Below are 22,654 nucleotides of genomic sequence, written 5' to 3'. Positions count from 1 at the left end.
CGACAGCCTCCACGGAAGGCCGAGTTCCGGGCTTCGGTCCGTGCCACACGCCTGCTCCTCGCTTCTCACCCCCCCCCCCCCGCCCGGGTACGTGAAGTGCACGCGCGCAAAGGAGCTACCACCGCGCCCTGCTCGCCCCACCCCCCCATCTCCCTCGCCACGTGACAGCTCTGCTGTGTGCACGTGCTTCCGTCAGTCACACTCGACGCCAGACAAACGGGACGGGAAGTGGGGAATCGCTCCGAGTACCTGCAGCACGGGAATGACAGGACACAGAGACTCAATAAACTTGCTCCAGGTCACCGCTGTCATCATCAGTCGTCCCTGCAGCAGATACATCAGAATGGCCTTGGCAGCGGCGTTCACCTGCCCGACGAGACGACACGATCAAAGAACCCGACGAAGTGAGGTCTCCCGCTAAGTCACCGTATGTGCCCGTAACTCTGTGCAAAATCTGGGAAGGTGCTCCAATTAACCTCCCTTCCTTCAAATGTTCACATTCCGCAGCTTCACCTTACATTCTGGTCTCAACCCGTCTTCCTCCCTAACGATAAGGATTTCCTTGTGGTTTTGTTTTTTGTTGTTGTTTTTGTTTTACATTTAAGGTATATTTTTCCATTCAATACAATGTTCCCTCATACTACAACCTGCTTGCCATAACTACTGTACAGTCGTAGCCTACATGAAAAACATAAACAGCTTCATCTGAATTCTTTGAGAACAAGTATGTCCTATATTTTGACTCTCACATTTTCCTTAACATTTCTTTTTATGTAAATAACACCGCAACTAAACCCATACATCAAAAGCAAGTTTCTTCTCAGCTTCTCATCACACTATCTACTTATATTACAATATTATCTTCATTTAACCAAATATAATTATATTTGTCTTTTGCATATACTCTTAACATGGCCATACCTCATTTTTGGGTTCCTGAATGCCAAATGCAGAGATTTCATACAGAACTTTCGGGTGAAGTAGAAAATGAATTCCATTACAAAGTGAAGACACAGGCTTAGTGACATTATGGACACCTAAACATTCCTGTAAAATAGTTTTAAAAAAATTCAGTGACACTAATTCTCCAAAGGACTCCTCTTTCTTCTGTTGACACTTTTTCACTTCATTGAAACTTTTCTTTTACCTAATAGAGGATGAAAAAAAGTTCTCTTGCCTGAGCTTTTGAGTCTACATGATACGCGTGTTATGTTACTCTCTGCCAACAAGCAGTTTTCATAATGATAAACATAAAAAAAATAACATAACAAACTTATCCCAGGGTGTTTATATTTTGCTTACTGAGGTTTGAGGAAGAAAAACAAAATTCAAATGAAAACAGACTTGAAGTTTTGGGGGAAAGGGAGGACCACATATATGCAGGATATTTATCATCAATATATTGATAATACATCACTGAATACAAGTACTGACTGCGTACTGTCTCTCCGACTCATTATCACAAATTCTTTTCTCAATCGGAGCTAGAGAACACTATTTTCTTAGGGACTGCCTAAGATGGCAGAGGGGGAAAAAGCTCCCTGAAATATTAACAGAATTTAAATACAATATAAAAAGGTAAACATAAAATCCACAGTGACTCTCAGAAATGAAATTTTCTTTGCTCTGCAAAATTCTGCTTCCTAACCACTACCAATAATTCAGAGGTCAAAAAGTTATACATACACATACGTACATATACACACACGTATTTATACATATTTTTTCTCTTTAGATTTTAACTTCATGCCAGACAGCAACTGTATATTCTGAGCTTTTGAAAGAGCATAGCCTTGGCTTATGGTTTAAGAAAAGCTCTGTCACTTACTTCCTCAAAACACTTAAACTCTCTGACCTTCAGTTTCTTTTTTTTTTTTTTTTTTTTATTTTATTTTAGGGACAGAGAGAGACAGAGCATGAATGGGGGAGGGGCAGAGAGAGAAGGAGACACAGAATCGGAAACAGGCTCCAGGCTCTGAGCCATCAGCCCAGAGCCTGATGCGGGGCTCGAACTCACGGACCGCGAGATCGTGACCTGGCTGAAGTCGGACGCTTAACCGACTGCGCCACCCAGGCGCCCCTGACCTTCAGTTTTTTAATGGGAATAAGACGCAATCCTTAATGAAACACCTCTCATCACTAAATACACATCAACTTACCTACACTGGTCTTTATGCCAAACAAAAAAGCACTAGAATCCCATCCAAGACCAATCCTGCCCGTAACCTGCATCCTAGCTGTCCTCCTAACACCTGTTCCTGTACCTGTGTTCCTGCACAGTTCCTGCACCTGTGTCTTCTTCTCCAGCACCTTTACTTCCTCTTCTTCCAGGGTTAGTCCTGTGACTCTGTCACATGCTGTAAGGGTCCCCGGATCTAATATGCCCCTGCTGCTACCAGTCCATCTTCCAGCTCTCCATTGCAACACAGCACAAGTCCTAGGCCTCTACGTGCTCACTTCCAGGTTGTCCTCCACCCACACCAGCAGGACCTCAGGCCCCATCACCCCACAGAAGCCTCCTGTCAACTTCGTGACACTGAACCCAATGCGTTCATCTCTGTTGTCATTTGACTCTGCTCAGGATACCATACTCCCCTCTCCTCTCAGACACTTCTATATTTCTGTTGCTGGCTCCTGCTGTGCCCACCTTCCATCTGGTTAGACCCTAGATGGCCTCTCCCCAGTCTCTCACCAGATGACCCAACTTGGCCTTGTGGCTTTCAGCACCATCTCTGTGCTGATGACTCAAAATTTTACAGCTAGTCTGGGCTCCACACTCCAGAAGACAGTTTGGTGCAAAGCTTAAGAATAGAGTTTAGGAGTCAGACTGTCCGGGTTCAAAGTCCAGTTTTACTACTTCTAAACCTTGGACAAGTTCATAGCATCTCTGTTTTTTCAAGAGAGAATACATACTTTATAGTGTTATGAAGATTAAAGTAGGGAATACATTTATAAAAGTACCTGATATACAGAATAAATGTTAGTTGTTATCACTATTATTGCCACCATCATATAACTGGCATTATTATTATATTCAACCATCTACTTAGCATCTCCACTTACATGTAAAAAGGCATCTCAAATTTAACACATTCAAAATAATTCTATCCAACCCACAATCCAACACTGGGGACAATATGATCAATCCAATTACTAAATCCCAAACCCCAGAACTCCTCCTTGATGCTTTCTATACCCTACTCCCATTACCAGTAGACCAACCAGCTTTACATCCATTATGTATCCTGAATTCATTTTCTTCCCAGCATCTCCACCACATCATCGTATCTCACTGGGGCCACTACAGTGGAATTGGCCTTTTGGCTTCCACTCTTGATCCCTGACAATTGATTCTCCACACAATAGGAAGAGTGATCTTTTTAAAAAAGGTAATCAGATCAAATCAATTTCCTGCATAAAATCATTCATAGCTTCTCACTGTATTTAGAATAAAATTCAAAGCTTTATAATGGTTGGCAAGGCATTTCAAGGAATTATTTAAAGTCCATTTCAAATATCTGAACATCAAAGCCAATTCCACTATTCTAAATTTCTGAGTGTAAGAACTATCCCACGCATATGGAGCTCAGCTTCTTGACCTCCTCATCTCAATAACATTACCTGCCCGATATCTCAGAGCACTTCAACTTACCTTTCACTTGTTTTCCTTCTAAAATCACAAATACAGGTTTCTACCTTGCTTAACACTTTGTAACATACTATTTCCCGTGACCTCCAGTGTATAATCCTAACTACTTCCTTCCCTCTGGCCTTTACTTCCTCTGATTCTATGGGCTATCACTTCAGCTACTCAGCTTACTTTCACCAAAGGCCTTCCCTCCCATCCTCAAGGAAAAACCACAATGCTCCACATTCTCCAAAACCACAAACAGCTAGCCAAAGATAACTATGCAAAGAAGATTCGTTTCACTTACAAGATTATTAAGACAATCAACTGGGCTCTCATTGCAACCCCCAAATCCTTCTATTTGATTATATCAAACTTCTACTCATATCAGTCATTTCAAACACATTGCAAATACCACTTACTCTCAATCTCAAAGAGAATATACAATTCAACTTGCTGCTACACCTAAGCCCACCTAAGTTCAGTTAGCTATCAATATTCTAGATCCCAATGCCTTCAACTTTCAAAGGCACTAGCTTCTCCTAATTAGCCACTTGTCACCCTCTACCTTTCCCTCTCAACTGGTTCTTTTGAGGAATATTTCAACATATTAAATGAAGATATAACTTCCTAACAAGCCCCTCCAGGCTATGGTACTTATCAACTCTGTCAAATCCATGGAAACAAGGCAGAAGTAATTATAAAACCACTGTCTACAGAATATAAGATTCCCCAAGTATAAACTACCTGCCAAAGATAACCTTACAATCAAAAATCACATCACGGGTTGGCTGAAAACAACAACATAAAAGAGATCCAATAGCCATAATAAATGAAAGCATTCGATGTAATAGATGATGTAAATAAGATTATAAAATTAGTATGTTTAAAATTTTCAAAGAAACAAAAGAAGAAAATGAAAGACTATTGTGAAAAGAATGAGTTAAAAAAAGAAGCAAAGAGGGGTGCCTGGGTGGTTCAGTTAGTTGAGCCTCCAACTTCAGCTCAGGTCATGATCTCACGGTTCCTGAGTTCAAGCCCCCCATGAGACTCTGTGCTATCAGTGTAATGGCTGCTTCGGGTCCTCTGTCCCCCTCCTTCTCTGCCCCTCACCTGCTTGTACTGTATCTCTCAAAAATAAACAAACATTAAAAAAATATTTTAAAAAAAGTATAGTAATGAAAAATGGAATAAGCAAAATCTAAAACGATGAATAAATTAAAAGCAACAATGATGAGTTAAAGATGGATGTTATTTATAAGAAAGAAAAAACAAGGGCACTTTGCTTGGGTGGCTCAGTCAGTTAAGCATCCAAACCTTGGACTCTTGATTTTGGCTTGTGTTATGATCTCTCGGTTCATAGGATCAAGCCCTGTGTCCGGCTTCACACACTGAGCGTGGAGCCTGCCTGGGATTTCCTCTTCCTCTCTCTCTGGCCCTCGCCCACACGCACATGCATGCTTTCTCTCTCTCAAAATAAATAAACTTTCAAAAATATATATTTTAAAAAAGAAAAAAACAGAAAAATAACAACTGTTAGGGACCATGAAGAGAAACTGGAAGCGTTATGCACTACTGGTAGGGATGTATAATGGTGCAGCCACAATGGAAAACAGCATGGCAGGTCCTCAAAAAATTAAAAACAGAACTACCATATGATCCAGTAATTCTACTTCTGGATATACACTCAAAAGAAATAAAAGCAGGGACTCAAACAGATATCTGTATGCCCATGTTCAAAGAAGCACTGTTCACAATAGCCAAAAGAGGGAAACAACCCAAATCTCCTTGAACAGAGGGTGGCACGTCAACAAATGTGGTATTTACATGCAACAGAGTATTATATAGCCTTTAAAAAGGAATGCAATTCTGATATATGCTGTAACATAAATGAACCTTGAAGACATCATGCTAAGTTCAAAAAAAAAAAAAAAACAAACAAACCAGACACAAAAAGGCAAACACTGATTCCACTTATATGAGGTACCTAGTGCAGTCTCATTCAGACAGAAAGCAGAATGTTGGCTACCAGGAGCCGGGGGGAGGGAGAGTGGGGAGTTATTGTTTAATGGGTACAGACTTTCAATTTGGGAAGTTAAGTTTTGGAGATGGGTAATGATGACAGTTGCACAACAATGTGAATGTACTTGATGACTCTTTTTTTTTTTATTTTTTTTATTTTTTTTTTAATTTTTTTTTAAAAATTTTTTTTTTCAACGTTTATTTATTTTTGGGACAGAGAGAGACAGAGCATGAACGGGGGAGGGGCAGAGAGAGAGGGAGACACAGAATCGGAAGCAGGCTCCAGGCTCTGAGCCATCAGCCCAGAGCCCGACGCGGGGCTCGAACTCACGGACCGCGAGATCGTGACCTGGCTGAAGTCGGACGCTTAACCGACTGCGCCACCCAGGCGCCCCTGTACTTGATGACTCTTAACTGTACACTTATAAATGATTAAATGGTAAATTTTGTGTCATGTATATTTTACTACAAATTTTAAAAAGCAAATTAGACATGGGTGAGGAAAGAATTAGCATCCTGAATGACTGCACTGAGGAATCCCAGCCAACCAAATCAAAACAAGACACAGAAAATGGGAAAGAGGACTTAAAAGACACAAAGAGTAAAATGAGGTCTACCTAGATCTAATGAGAGTTCTACTTGGAGAGAACAATAAGGATAAGGAAACAGCAGTGATTAAGAATTATCCAGAAATGAAGGTAGATATGAGTCTTTATTCTAAAGAGTGATAAACAAGATAAATAAAAAATGTACACAAAGACACACTGTAATGAAACTGTAGAATACCGGAGACAAGGAAAAGATCTTAAAAACAAGTAAACAACAAAAAAAGAAAATTATAATTTAACTGATAGCAGACTTCTCAACAATGATAGAAGCCAAACAAAGCCTATTGGCAAAGTGCTACGGAAAAACAGCAATAGACCTATATAGTTCTCTATCCACCTAAACTATCATTCAGGAATAAGGTAAAATCAAGGCATTTTCAAACACATGTACTAACAGTTACAGACTGTCAATGAAAATACTGAAAAAAATATTTCAGTAAAAAGTAGACTGAACCTAAATATGTATCAATAAAAAGTGTTTTCAATCTAAAGAGCAGTTAAGAAGAATGAATTGGTAAGATCTGAGTCCTACCATTAAATGAAAGCCATAAGGCAGCAAAAACATATGTACACTATGAAATTATATACTTTTTTAAGCAGAAAAAACAATTGCATACATTATTTATAAAGACATACATACATAGTACAAATATATATATGGACAAACACCAATTATGTAAGAGTGGTTGTCTTGGTGGATGAAAGAAGAGGAAAAAGGAAAGAAGCTTCAGTTATAACTAATATTTTTATTTCTCTGAATAAAAGAGGGTTAGAAGCAAAACTGGCAAAATGTAAACATTTGTTTTATCCAGTTAGTATTTACAAGAATGATGAATATAAAAGTACATTTTCAAGAGTACACAGTAACATGTATCTTTCAGTACTGATCTATGTACAACGTTCTTTGCAATATTGAAATAGTTAATATTTTATGTACTACTCTATGCTGAAATATTTTATAACTTAAAAATGAAAGTATTTTCTTCAAAAGAAAAATAGTACTATAGCTAACACTAAAACATTTAAGCCAAATAACCTAATTTTTTTCCTAACCAAAGAAATCACTTTTGAACACATGATAGAAATCATTTTCTTACAATACTTCCATCATTAACACAACATAAATGTCTTTTTAATTAATTTATTTACTGTTTAATTTACATCCAAGTTAGGTAGCATATAGTGCAACGAGTTCAGGAGTAAATTCCTTAATGCCCCTTACCCATTTAGCCCATCCTCCCTCCCACAACCTCTCCAGCAACCCTGTTTCTTTTCTATATTTAAGAATCTCTTATGTTTTGTCCCACTCTGTTTTCATATTATTTTTGCTTCCCTTTCCTTATGTACATCTGTTTAGTATCTTAAATTCCTCATATGAGTGAAGTCATATGATACTTATCTTTCTCTAATTTTGCTTAGCATAATACCCTCCAGTTCCATCCACATAGTTGCAAATGGCAAGATTTCATTCTTTTTGATTGACAATACTCCATTGTACATATATACCATATCTTCTTTATCCATTCATCCATTGATGGACATTTGGGCTCTTTCCATACTTTGGCTATTGTCAACAGTGCTGCTATAAACATTGGGGTGCATGTGCCCTTTCAAACAGCACACCTGTATCCCTTGTGTAACTACCTAGTAGTGCAATTGCTGGGTCGTAGGGTAGTTCTATTTTTAATATTTTGAAGAACCTCTACTGTTCTTTCCAGAGAGGCTGCACCAGTTTGCATTCCCACCAGCAGTGCAAAAGAGATCCTTTTTTCTCTGCATCCTCACCAATATCTGTTGTTGCCTGAGTGGTTAATTTCAGCCATTCTGATGACTGTAGGATGGTATCTAATGGTGGTTTTGATTCATATTTCCCTGATGATGAGTGATGTTGAGCATCTTTTCATATGTCTATTAGCCATCTGGATTTCTTCTTTGGAAAAGTGTCTATATATGCTTTTGCCCATTTCTTCACTGGATTGTTTTTTGGGTGTTGAGTTTAATAAGTTCTTTATAGATTTTGGATACTAACCCTTTATCTGATATATCATTTGCAAATTCCATTCCATTGGTTGCCTTCTAGTTTTGCTGATTGTTTCCTTCGCTTTGCTTTTAAACTTGACAAGGTCCCAATATTTCATTTTTGCTTTTATTTCCCTTGCCTCCAGAGACATGTTAAGAAGTTGCTGCGGCCAAGGTCAAAGGGGTCAAAGTAGCTTGTTTTCTCCTCCAGGATTTTGTTGGTTTCCTTACATTTAAGTCTTTCATCCATTTTGACTTTATTTTTGTGTATGGTATCAGAAAGTGGTCCAAGTTCATTCTGCATGTCGCTGTCCAGTTTTCCCGACACCATTTGCTGAGGAGACCATCTTTTTTCCATTGGATATTCTTTCCTGCTTTGTCAAAGATTAGTTGGTCATACATTTGTGGGTCCATTTCTGGGTTCTCTATTCTGTTCCATTGATCTGTTTTTGTGCCATTATTATACCGTCTTGATGATTACCTCTTTGAAGTCTGGAATTGTGATGCCTACAGCTTTGGTTTTCTTTTTCAGGAATGCTTTGGCTATTTGGGGTCTCTTCTGGTTCCAGACAAATTTTAGGATTGTTTGTTCTAGCTCTGTGAAGAATGCTGGTGTTATTTTAATAGGGATTACACCGAATATGTAGATTGCTTTGGGTAGTATCGACATTTTAACAATATTTGTTCTTCCAATCCAGGAGCATGGAATATTTTTCCATTTTTTTGTGTGTGTCTTCTTCAATTTCTTTCATAAGCTTTCTAGAGTTTCAATATATAGATTTTTCACCTCTTTGGCTTGGTTTATTCCTAGGTATTTTATGGGTTTTGGTACAATTGTAAATGGGATCAATTCCTTGATTTCTCTTTGTGCTGCTTCATTATTGGTGTATAGAAATGCAACCAATTTCTATGCATTGATTTTATATCCTGCGACTTGCTGAATTCATGTATCAGTTCTAGCAGTTTTTTAGTGAAGTCTTTGGGTTTTCCACACAGAGTATCAGGTCGTCTGCAGAGCTAAAGGTTGACTTTCTCCTTGCCAATATGGATGCCTTTTATTTCTTTGTGTTATCTGATTGCTGAGGCTAGGGCTTCCAGCCCTATTCACCACTACTTGAATAACAGTGGTGAGAGGGAACATCTTTGTCATGTTCCCGACCTTAAGGGGAAAGCTCTCGGTTTTCCCCCATTGAGGATGATATTAGTGGTAGGTCTTTAATAAATGGCCTTTATGATCTGGAGGTACAATCCTTCTATCCCTACTTTCTTGAGGGCTTTTATCAAGAAAGGGTGCTGTATTTTATCAAATACTTTTTCTACAGAGTTGTTTAGTTTTTTAATTCATTTTTGACAGAGAAGAGAGAGAAAAAGGGAGTGGGGGAGGGGCAGAGAGAGGGAGAAAGATTGAGAATCCCAAGAAGGCTCCACACTGTCAGTGTGGAGCACGGTGTGGGGTTCAAACTCAAAAACTGTAAGATCATGACTGGAGCCAAAATCAAGAGTTGGAGGATTAAGCGGCTGAGCCACCCAGGCGTCCCTAATTTTAGAGTTTTGGCTTTTTTTAATGTTTATTTATTTTTCAGAGAGACACAGAGTGCAAACAGAGGAGGAGCAGAGACAGAGGGAGACACAGAATCTGAAGCTGCCTCCAGGCTCTGAGCTGTCAGCACAGAGCCCGGCGCTGGGCTCAAACTCACAAATTGCGAGACCATGATCTGAGCTGAAGCCGGATGTTTAACCAACTGAGCCATCCAGGCGCCTCCCTAATTTTAGATTTTTAGTAAGAGAACCCAATGGCGCCCAGCTGGCTCAGCAGATAGAACATGCGACCCTTGATATCAGGGTTATAAGTTCAAGCCTCACATTGGGCATGGAGCCTACTTTAAAAGGAAAATAAAATGCTATTTAAAAAAGAAAAAGAAAGAAAGAAAGAGAGGAAGGAAGAAAACCCACTATTTGCTCTCCCCACCAAAAACAAAACAAAACCCAAAAAACCCACCTTAATAATTTCCAAACAGCAGTTGTAAGTTTCAACTTTCACTTGCAGTAATGGGTGAGATAACATTCGAAGAAACACCTTCTGACTTTCTCCTTGAAGTAATGGACTGGCCTGTGCAGATTTCCAGCTGGTAAAAAGGTAAAACATCCAAGACATCTAAGGTAAGCAAGTTACTAAAGAGATTGAAAAGAATATTGGAAAGGGTTTCTTCCTACTCCAGTTCCTCCAAGTGGGATCTTATTTAACTAACCCAATATTAATATCTATCCAAGCACTTGTTTCAAGGCAGAAAATATTCTCCTAAAAAGTACCCAAGGGGTGCCTGGGTGGCTCAATTGGTTAAGCGTCCGACTTCAGCTCAGGTTGTGATCTCACGGTTCGTGAGTTCAAGCCCCACATCAGGCCCTGTGCTGACACCTCAGAGTCTGCTTCAGATTGTGTCTCCCTCTCTCTGCTCCTCCTCTGCTCATGTTCTGTCTTTCTCTCTCTCAAAAATAAATATCAAAAAATATTTTTTTTTAAGTACCCATACAAGTCTTTAAAAACCCATATTTGGAATGTAAACTGATACAGCCATTATGGAAAACAGTACAGTGTTTCCTCAAATTTAAAAATAGAACTACTATATGATCCATCAATCCCACTTTTCATTATGATTCCAAAGGAAATGAAATCAGTATCGCAAAGAAATATCTGTTCTCCCATGTTCATCCTAGGTATTACTCATAAACAGCCAATACAGTCGACCTCTGAACAACACAAGGGTTAGGGGCACCAACCTCTATGCAGTAAAAAATCCATGCATAACTTCTGACTCCCCAAAAACTTAACTACTAATAGCTTACTGTTGACCAGAAACCTTCCCAATAATTTTAACAGCCAATAATACATATTTTGTACGTTATATGCATTATACATTGTACTCTATTATAATAAACTAAGCTAGAGGAAAAAAAGTTTGAACAATCATAAGGGAAAAGACATTTACAGTAGTATACACATATTTATTGAAAAAAATCTGGGGCACCTGGGTGGCTCAGTCGGTTAAGCATCCGACTTCGGCTCAGGTCATGATCTCACAGCTTGTGAGTCCGAGCCCCACGTCAGGCTCTGTGCTCACAGCTCGGAGCCTGGAGTCTGCTTCAGATTCTGTGTCTCCCTCTCTCTCTGCCCCTTCCTCACTCATGCTCTGTCTCTCTCTCTCTCTCTCTCTCTCTCTCTCTCTCAAGAATAAATAAAACATTTAAAAAAAAAGAAAAAAGAAAAAAATCTGCATTACCCTCGCAGTTCAAACCTGTATCGTTCAAGGGTAACCATATATGGAAACAACTCAAGTGTCCATTAATGGATACACAAGTAAAGAAAATGTGGTGTATATATACAATGGAACATTATTCAACCTTAAAAAAAAAAAAAGGAAATCCTATCATTTGTGACAACACAGATGAAGCAGGAGTCCATTAGGCTAAGTAACTTAAGCCAGGTACAGAAAAGGCAAATACATGGCATAATCTCATTTACGTGTGTAATCTAAAGAAGTCAAACTCATAGAAGCAGAGAGTAGAATGGTGGTGACCAGGGACTGAGGAATAGGAGAAATAGGGAGATGTTGTTCAAAAGGTACAAAGTTTCAGTTATTCAGAATGAATACATTCTGGAGATCTAATGTACTCTATGAGGACTAGAGTTAATAATACTGTATTGTATCCTTGATACTTGTTAAGAAAACAGATCTTAAATGTTCTTACCACACACACACACACACACACACACATAGTGACTATGTGAGGTAATAAATAAATAAATAAATCCCATACTTAATCAATATTTATCATCATGGATAATCAATATTTATCATCATGGAATTTACTCCTTCCAAAAGCAATGAAGACCCTAAATTCTAAATAGGAATCTGCTCCAATGTCTTCAAAATAAATTAAACAGTGCATGACGCATTCTAAAAATCCATACAGGAAAACAGTAGGAAGCAATGAAACTTACATTTAAAAACCCTCATTTTAAGTTATTAATCAAAACTTTAGAGACAAATAAACACATATGCTTGAATACTTGGTTTGGATGGACACCAAAACAAATGTATAAAAATCCAGGGATAATTCATTTTGATTATAGGCATGGTATTTTTAAAGTTTACCCTATAAAATAGTTAACTGCCCTAATGCAGCTATACATATACAGTTCAGAGGTCAAACATACATAAAAACAATTTTAATTAAAAAACAGTAAAAATTGGGGCGCCTGGGTGGCGCAGTCGGTTAAGCGTCCGACTTCAGCCAGGTCACGATCTCCCGGTCCGGGAGTTCGAGCCCCGCGTCAGGCTCTGGGCTGACGGCTCAGAGCCTGGAGCCTGTTTCCGATTCTGTGTCTCCCTCTCTCTCTGCCCCTCCCCCGTTCATGCTCTGTCTCTCTCTGTCCCAAAAATAAATAAACGTTGAAAAAAAAAAAAAAATTAAAAAAAAAAAAACGGTAAAAATTAAGGCCGGTTCTGTTTTCATTGTTCCTAAGTGCACACACACACACAATACATCCTATAATAACATAATCATATCAAGAAAGTGAGTATTACATCTTTGAACACATGCAGATGATTTCCTTTATTAGGGGGAAATGCTGATGATAGGAAAAGCTTCGCAAGGCTTGGTCTGCCAGCTCCACTAATTCTAAGAGATTCTTCTCTCCCTAAAAAAAACAGCAGAAGGGAACAGTAAATGTCAAGTTCATGTACAGTAGAATTCTCAACAGCTAACTAAGCAACTTCAAGAAATTAGATCATTCAAAGACCCTGAGACTGTTCACATTTGCTTAAGTCCACTTTCCTAACAAGCAAACCAAAAATGTCAGCTTAGGGGGGAAAATTCCTAGCTAAATGCCACAAGAGACTATTTTTCACTTCCAAGTAGGCTTAAAGTTACAATCGAGTGGCCACGTTCTTTGACAGTTTGTAGCCCTATCTCCCTACTAACTGTAGACTCAAAGCAGGACTTGTGTATTTTATGATCCACTCCCCCTTCTACATGCTGACCACTTCTACAAACATAAAGGACAACCAACACATCATGATTAACTGACCATGCAGAATATCATGGAAATAATTTGACAATCTGAACTTCTATCACGGAAGAAACAAGAAGCCAGCAGCAGTGAGATATGGCAAAACAAAAGGAAAAAATAACAGGTAAATAAAGGAAAATTAGAACTAAGAGGCTGAGATAGCTTCCACTGTAGGAAACAAAAGGAATAAAAATTTATTTCCTAATTTTTTAGATCTTCAGGACCCATTTTGGTACTTCCAAACAGTAAACAACTATTATAGTCAGTGTCTATTTTAAGACTCATAAACCCCTTTACTGACAACATACTAAATATCCTAAAAGTATCTCTAAAAGGGATAAATAACAATACATAATCTTTGCTATAACACTGCACCTACAGTCATTCTACCTTACAATCTACCTCATTATTGTATTTAATAAAAAATCAGGCTCTTTGTGTATGTAATAAGTCTATGAAATATTAAAGGAAAAATATGTCTACAGAAAGCACTAAAATGGCCCTTATAGTTGTTTATGTCAATTGTCACTGTTCACACACAGTAAGTCACTTCACAAAGGAACTCTCTATTCAATATTAAGACATTGATAATAATTACTGCCTTTTCAAAAACCAATGGGTCTCATCAATACACACCAATCATTATTCTAAAGTCTTTATTTTACCTTTACACAAATCATATACTTACCTTGATCTGAAAAATGAACGCTCAATAATAAAGTATCTCACCTCCAATATTCAATTGTTATATGTCCATCAGTTTGAAAGTATGGGTTATGTTTTCTAAATATTTTATCAAAAGAATATTTAAAAGACATTAACAGAACTTTTTACCTCCTTCCCAACATCAGACAGGAAGTTACAGGTACATTCGATTGAATAAACAGCCTCCGCAGTTCGTTTATAAATACTGTAGTTTTCAGAATTCAGCTGTTCCAAATATGCCACAACAGCTTCGTGAATATTTGGATATTCCAAAGAAATAGGCATGTCCAAAGAAACTAAAAATAATGCTGCTGACAAAGGCTCTGGTAAAAAGTGGCTTGCCTTAACGAATAAAAAAAAAAAAAGTTAAAAATTGTTTTAGAAAAATATGGTAGACTATGATTTTAATATAGCTAGCTCAACTTTTTATTTATATCATTGTCTATCACAAAGTCTATGCTTCTCCAAAGAAAATTCTATTCTTTAACACACCATTCACTTCTATGTCTCGTTCAATGTAATTTTTCTCTGCTCAAAACAACTCAAGTCCAAATTTCAACTCTTTCCAAAAGCCTGGCACACAGGATAGTTCCTTCTTCCCCAAACCAACAACCAGAGTCACTCTCCCCACCCCCCAGGCCGTGAACCTTGTTTATATCTCTGCTACTAAACTGAAGGCAGGAGGCTTTCTGATCTAAGTATTTCATGCTGTGCACATAAATCTGCAGAATAATGCAATAAAGTCCTGAAAACAAGAGCACTTCTCCACTGAAGCTGAACACATAACCCAGGGCTTATTAACTACATATTGAATTGAATAACGCTAAATCAAACACAACTATAGATTGATTTGAACAGAAATTGATTTTTCGTTTAGTTCATATTTCAGAGGGGAAAGGAGAAGTTCAACAATTACATAGTTCTAAAACACTCAGAGAGGAGTGACCCTTAATTAGTATAAAATTAACATGCCCAAATGAAATATGATACATTTTGTAACCTTAAAGCAATTGATTTAAAATTGAAAGAACTGTTTCTTTGGGTTCTGTTTTTTAATGACTCTAGTTTGGTGATAGCATTCTATGAATGAAGGAAACAAAAAGGATTCAAAATTCATTGTTTGGAGAAAATCTTTTGGCATAGCCTATTACTGTGGCTGAAATGCTGTCTTTATTAAAGGGCAGGCTTGGTCACCATTTATTTCATGCATATCCTATTTTAAGAATAATTATTAACTGCCTGAAAATCTAACATTAAGGGCTAAATCAGCTAAATGATGCTTCTAAAATCAAATAAAGTTGCCAAATAAATATCAGAAACTATAGGAATCAAATTTTTAGTTCTATGTAATCATGAAATAAAGCCCCAACTATTAAGACAGCAGCTATTAGAAAATCAAGAGAAATTTCATGATTCTGTGAAGAACTCTCTTAGGGGGGAAAAAGAGAGGCAAACTAGATTATCTGCTCACCTATGGTTTGCTCACTCAGCAAATACTTGCCGGGCCCCTACTATGTTCCCCTACAGTATGCCAGGAGTCATTCCAGACCCTGGAGGCACAGCAGGAAACAAACAGAACCTCCACCCTCACGAAGGGAACATTCCAGTGGAGAAGGCAGAGTAAATCGATATATTTCATAAGATAGCAGGTGTGGCCAGCAAGTGCTAAGGCAGAAAACAACAACAACAAGAGATGGGAAAGATGGAGAGGAACAGCAACCTGGGGGGGAAGTGCTACACTCTAGAGCAGCAGGGAAGGCCTCTCTGATAGGGTGGCATTTGAATCTCTGGCAGAAAAGCACCCATAGAAGAGTGAACTCCAAGTGCAAAGGCCCAGAGACGAGGAGGCCAGTGCAGTTACCACTGAGGGATGGGGTTGAGGGCACTGGTGAACACAGCAGGCAGGGCTCTGGGTCATCTTAAGACTTGCCCCTGGGGAAGCACTGGGAAATTTCAAGCAAGTATCAAGAGCAGCCTACAGGAACAGACGGAAAAGGGCAAGGGTGGAAGTGAGAGATAGATGAGGAAGCTGCTGCAACAACCTAGGCAAGAAAGGCGCCTCGAACTCAGGTAACAGCGGTGCGAACAGCAAGAAGGGTTCGGACTCCAGACAGATGTCAAGGAAGAAATGAGAAATTCTGTGGAGGGACTGGATCCAGCTGTACGTGAAAGACAGGAATCAAGGATGACTCTAAGTGTTCTGCCTGATCAACAATCAAGCAGAAGAACGAAGGTGCTATCCACCCAGAGAGGCAAGACCGTAGAAAGACCAGAGAAGTGAAGAATTAGGGTTGAGACACGTGATGTTGGAAACGTCGATCATCGCCCCAGTGAAGATGTCAAAAAGGATGTTGAATGTACGAGTTTGCGCTTCAGGTGACACATGTGGTCTGGAACTATGAGTCGAGGAGGTGTCGGCAAACAGATGCTGTTTAAAGACCACAAATGGGGGGCGCCTGGGTGGCGCAGTCGGTTAAGCGTCCGACTTTAGCCAGGTCACGATCTCGCGGTGTGTGAGTTCGAGCCCCGCGTCGGGCTCTGGGCTGATGGCTCAGAGCCTGGAGCCTGGTTCTGATTCTGTGTCTCCCTCTCTCTCTGCCCCTCCCCCGTTCATGCTCTGTCTCTCTCTGTCCCAAAAATAAATAAACGTTGGAAAAAAAAAAAAATTTAAAACAAAAATAAAGACCACAAATGGGTCAGTCCTGGGTTTCTATTCCTTTCAAAGGTTAGAGAGAAAGAAGAATTAGCAAAGGAGACTGGGAGTTGGGCACTGCGCTAAGATATTAAAGCCTCACGGATCTAACTCCAAAGGTGCTGTGTTCTAGTTTAAAGAGAGCTTTCTCTGACTCTGGTCAGAAAAGTAAGAACAGCTGATGTGAGAATTCAGCACCAAGCAGATGTTTAGCAGATCTCACTCATGTAATAAATATTAATTTCCTTTCTTTCTGTTCACCCCATCACTAAGAAATTCTGACATCTTCACTCTCCATACCTACACATGAAACTTCATCTCAGCAACTCAAAGCACCATGCTCCAATCTCAGGTTGAGTCCTGGCATAGTCCAGCGGACTGATCACAGTCAACAGACTGAAGACCGCCATCCTACATTTATCAGCATTATTCACCTGTCAGTCAGAACTAAAAGTGAAGCCACTTCAGGGCAAATCCATCACCACTATTAGATAAAAAGAATCAACAATACTATCTCGAAGGCTGGAGTCGGGTGGGGTGGGGGGATAGGAGGGATATAACATTGCTTTCTCTGAACCTTCCCACTCAGAGCAGGCACGGCCTCATCCAAGGGCTTGTGAGAACTGCAGAACTAATGGATCAGAATATGCAAGATGTCATTAACGAGATCCCTAGGTGATCTGTTTGCACATTACACTTTAAGAAGTGCTGCTCTGAATCTATGAGCTTTAGCAAATTATTAGGGATACATATATCTCAGTGAAAAAATCCAAGGCTTATGGTATAAATTCTTCTGCATCCCCAGGCTGCTGGCTTAGAAAGAGCCAGTTTCCTACGACACTCTGGATGCTGCTTCGAGCACAGGGCCAGTATTTTTAGCTCTTAATTTTTACCAAATTGATTTATCCAAGCAGATCATTTTTCATAAGATTACCAATTCATCGTTTTAACCTGTTGATAGGTATTTTTCAAAATCTTTTCAAACCAATTATTATCCATTTCAAAAAGGCCTTCAAGGTCATCTTGTCCAAATTTCAAATCCAAGAAATCTCTACAAAGATTCACATTATCATTTTCCAACTTCCAATTTACATATTTGGCAGGTGGTAACTCAAATATTTAAAAACCACTTTCCAGGTTGAAAGTTTCAGAATCCAACCTCCATTTCAGTCACTGGTGAGCCAGCAACAGGCAGAGGGCAGCATAATCATGAACCGAAAGAAATTTAACAGCAATGGAATAGGATTTTTGTCTGCATCTCATTTTAAAGTTCTTATTTTATTAATGAAAGCAATTATAACCATCTATAAACGAATACCTTAATCACAGTCTCCTCCATGGCCTGATTTACTATTCTAATGAAATGCCAATTTATGCATTTAAGAAAGGTACCAAATTGACAGATAGTGACTTGCCTTCAAAAACAAAAACTAATAAATAAAAAAAGAACTACCTTCAAAAAGTAACACATACACAGAGGCTTTATATTATTCTAAAACTGAAGTAACTCAAAATAAAACATTTCTACTTTAATTGATTCCTATCCAAATAAGTACAGAGATGAAAAAAAATCTATAGTCAAAAAGCAATAAATAAAATTATATGGTATAATTAATGTTTTACATCAATACTATAGATAAATTGATCATTTGTAATACTTAGTAACAAGTTAATGTAGCACTACTAATTTTTCAGCTATATATTATTACATAAAGTGAGACATCCATATCTTAAATGCAATTATAGTCTTATATGACTGGAATTCTTCAATTCATAATGCTTAGACATTGGCAAATTTCTTCAAAATAGAAAATTTCTTTAGAAACATAATGACTAATGAATAAAAGGTAAAAATTAAAATTAATAGAGTGATGCTCTTTTTCCTAAAGCAAAATACTAAATTTAAAATTTAATGTTTTGTTCTTATTTTTCCAGATGACTTGGCAATATATTGCATATGTAAGTATTATGAAAAATATGGGAGTTTATATACTATGCAGAATTCTAGAAAACAAAAGGGCAAATGTCTATAACAAAGGACATCAAAAGGCACAGGAAATAGTTCTTTAGTTGCAGTAATTTCTCCTATACCTTCACTAAAACATGCCACACCTTTCTTTTTGCAGTAAGTACACTATAAAATATGTGTGCATGAATAATTTGAGATGTTTTACAACTAACATTCAAATTCAGAGATATAACCTCTATTTAAAAATACAGTCATGGGGCACCTGGGTGGCTCAGTCGGTTAAGCGTCTGACTTTGGCTCAGGTTTATGAGTTTGAGCCCGGCATTGGGTTCTGTGCTGACAGCTCAGAGCCTGGAACCTGCTTCAGATTCTTTGTCTCCCTCTCTCTCTGCCCCTCCCCTACTCTCTTTCTCTCTCTCTCAAAACAAATAAACTTTAAAAAACCGGTCATGAAATGATTTAAAAGAAATATGTACACCTACTAAAATCATCTTTAACATACAGTTATATAACAAACAACTGCTACAAGCAACAAAAGTGATGAATCTCAAAAAAAAAAGTCTTGAGCAAGTACATACCTTATAATTCCATTCACGTAATGTTGAAAAACAGACAAACTGATTGATAGTGACAGAAGTCAGAAAGAAAGTTCCGCTTGGAGAAAGGAATGAGAGGTAACTGATGGGAAGGGACTTCTGAAATGCTGGTAACATTGTATTTCATGTTCTGGGGTGGTGGTCACTTTTTAAACACTTTAATACAGTGCATTGTAAAAATGCACTGAACGGTGTACTTTTCTAAACATGTTACACCACAATTTTAAGAAGTTACCTAAAAAGGAATTTTTTTTTAGAAGTAATTTTTTTTCTATCAAATGACTTGTCAAAACTGTTCAAACATGTTAGTCTTTCTCAATTACTACCTTTCTAATATCATTAGAAATCATGAAATGAGCACAGGAAATTTACGACTGAACACTTACTTGTAACATTCAATAAACCACAAGGAACATTCCCACCCTCACCTTTTCAACAGGGAGAAGCGCCTGCAGGACTCGGACCGCGAACAGAGAAGTGCTCACAAAGGCCATCCGGTGATGCACCAGCACCGCCTCCGGCTGGTCTGAACTGGCACCACTTTTATGGTAGCACATGGCATCTCCCAGGGACGCCAGCACCATGAGCAGCTTCTCTTTCTGCAGACATTTAAACACGAGATGGGAGAACAACCAATTTCAGGAGCCAGTATGGAAAATTTCATGGAGAATAATTTACAATAGTATGACAAATAACAAAACAAACCCAAACAAAAACTTCTTCCTCCCTATAAGAATAATCAATACCTGCTGAAATAATTTAAAATACTACCAGTGCATAATAGGCACACCTAAAGTTTTCTAAACTAACAATATTTACATATTTAATATGAATTGTAATAATGAACAAAAATAAATAAAAAAGTTTAATGAAGCATAAATCCCTCCTAGTTTCTAATACTTAATTGTTACAAGTTCAAAATCAGCATGTAAATCTCTCACAAAGTATTTATTAGGCCTATTGTATACTTAACACAGTGGCAGGTATAGTGGGGGGGGAAATGCATTACTACAAGAGACATCCCTGCCCTCAAACTGATCCTAAAATTACTAAAGAAATGTGACAGAGAAAGTCATATAATTACAAAACAATTAAACAGCAAATCCTATGAGTTCTCTCTTCACGTAAAAAAGGCTGTTTCAAGGCAAATGTTCTGCCATCAGAAACTTCTAGGTAAGTTACTACTTAACTAGAAGTTATATCCTTTAAATTGAAAGACATACATAAACTACAAAGAGAAAGCTAACTTGCAAATCAATAATGATAGAGACCAAAATACATCTTCTATGTGCTGACATTCCCCATAAAGGACAGCATCACTAAGACAGAACAAAAGAGCACTGGAGACCTCACTCTCACCTTTCCACTGAGGATATATGAAAACAAAAACAGGAAATACTCTGTAAACTAAGGATAAAAATGGATGCCAGAAATTTTTTCATTCAAGGATGAATATACTGGAAGCAAACTAAAAGGTATGAGGCCTAAAAAAAAAATTATATAAAAGATCAAAGCTACAGTGAGATCCTGCTTCACCCCCATTAGGATGGCTATTAACATGAGTGGAGCTGGAGTGTGTTACGCAAAGGTAAGCAAGTCAGCCAGAGAAAAGCAAACACCATGTGATTTCACTCACATGTGGAATTTAAGAAACAAAACAAATGTACACAGGGGAAGGAAAAAAAAGAGAGAGAGAGAGGGAGGCAAACCATAAGAGACTCTTCACAATAGAGAACAAACTGAGGGTTGCTGAAGGGGGGATGGGCTAAATGGGTAGGCACTTGTTGGGTGAGGACTGGGTGTTACATGTAAGTGATGAATCATTAAATTCCACTCCTGAAACCAGTATTACACTATATGTTAACTATCTAAAATTTAAATAAAAACTTGAAACAAAACAAAAAAAAAAAGACAAATATTAAGTGTTGGTGATGCAGAGAAACTGGAACCTCTGTGACTTGCTGGTAAGGATGTAAAATGGCGCCATTACTATGGAAACAATATGGCAGTTCCTCAAAAATTAAACACAGAATCACTATATGATCTTGCAGTTTCATTTCTGGGTAACAGACCTACAAGAATCGAAAGCAGGGACTCAAACACTACTTATACATTAATGTTCACACAAACATTGTTCACAACAGCCAAAAGTTGGAAAAGTGTCAATCAACATACGAACAGATAAACAAAATGTGGTATGCTGTCTGCATGCACAGTGAAATGTCATTCAGCCTTAAAAAGGAATGAAATTCTGGCACATGACACATGAATGAGCCTTGAAAAACATCATGCTAAGTAAAATAAGCCAGATACAGAAAGACTAATATTGAATGATTCATTACACTTATGCGAGGTGTCTACAACAGTCACATTCATAAAGAAAAACGCAGGATAGAAGTTACCTGGGGCCCGGGGAAAGGGGGAAACGGAGTTATTGTTTAGTGGGTACAGAGTTTCCGTTTGAGATAACAGAAAACTTTTGGCGATAGAAAATGGTAATGATTGTACAACGATGTAAACGTATGTAATGCCACTGAATTATACACTCAAAAAGGATTAAAATGGGGGCGCCTGGGTGGCTCAGTGGGGTAAGGGTCCAGTTCTTGATTTCAGCTCAGGTCGTGATCCCAGGGTAGTAGGATCAAACCTCGTGTCAGGCTCCACAACGAGCATGGAGCCTGCTTAACATTCTTTCTCTCCCCTTCTCTCCCTCCTCTGCTCATCCTCTGTCTCTCTCTCTCTCTCTCTCTCTCTCTCTCTCTCTCTCTCATTCACTCACTCAAAAAAAGTGTTTAAATTTTCCTATAAATCAAATAAGATTTCATGTTGAAGGAGGGGCGCCTGGGTGGCTCAGTCGGTTAAGCGTCCAACTTCAGCTCGGGTCACGATCTCGCGGTCCGTGAGTTCGAGCCCCGCGTCAGGCTCTGGGCTGATGGCCCAGAGCCTGGAGCCTGTTTCCAATTCTGTGTCTCCCTCTCTCTCTGCCCCTCCCCCGTTCATGCTCTGTCTCTCTCTGTCCCCAAAATAAATAAACATTAAAAAAAAATTTTTAAAAAAAAATAAAAAAAAAGATTTCATGTTGAAGGAAAAAACAAAATGAATAATTGACACATATTTAAAAAAAGACATCTTAAAAAAAATTTAAAAATAAAAAATAAAAATAAAAGGACATCTTTATCTTTGCACATAAAAGGTTAAAAATTAAATGTGTAGTAAAATATGAGCAAAATCTATGAAATATGAATAATGAATAATTAGGGGCAAAAAAAATTGGATAAAGGGGGTTATTTTCTCTTGATGAAATGCATAATTAAGAGTAAAGACCCAATATGAATTGAGTCTTT

The 22,654-nt window shown here is 38.2% G+C and overlaps 1 protein-coding gene across 1 annotated transcript in view; it reads right to left on the bottom strand.

Annotated features, from left to right (window-relative positions):
- The window catches only part of RTTN (rotatin), a 169,158-nt gene that overhangs the window by 121,552 nt on the left and 24,952 nt on the right, over positions 1 to 22,654 (bottom strand). Inside the window, exons 11-16 of the mRNA XM_047086363.1 lie at positions 19,739 to 19,909; positions 14,183 to 14,395; positions 12,864 to 12,976; positions 10,277 to 10,403; positions 922 to 1,047; positions 250 to 366 (exon numbers count right to left, since the gene is read on the bottom strand). Coding sequence (XP_046942319.1) covers positions 250 to 366; positions 922 to 1,047; positions 10,277 to 10,403; positions 12,864 to 12,976; positions 14,183 to 14,395; positions 19,739 to 19,909 — 867 coding nt within the window. The remainder of the gene's footprint in view (positions 1 to 249; positions 367 to 921; positions 1,048 to 10,276; positions 10,404 to 12,863; positions 12,977 to 14,182; positions 14,396 to 19,738; positions 19,910 to 22,654) is intronic.

The sequence above is a fragment of the Lynx rufus genome, unplaced genomic scaffold, assembly GCF_022079265.1.
Source record: "Lynx rufus isolate CCGP_SWC_20201006 ecotype Redwood Valley unplaced genomic scaffold, mLynRuf1.p SCAF_20, whole genome shotgun sequence".
Lineage (NCBI taxonomy): Eukaryota > Metazoa > Chordata > Mammalia > Carnivora > Felidae > Lynx > Lynx rufus.
Note: the sequence above shows the minus strand (reverse complement) of the source record. Positions and strands in the feature narration are given on the sequence as shown.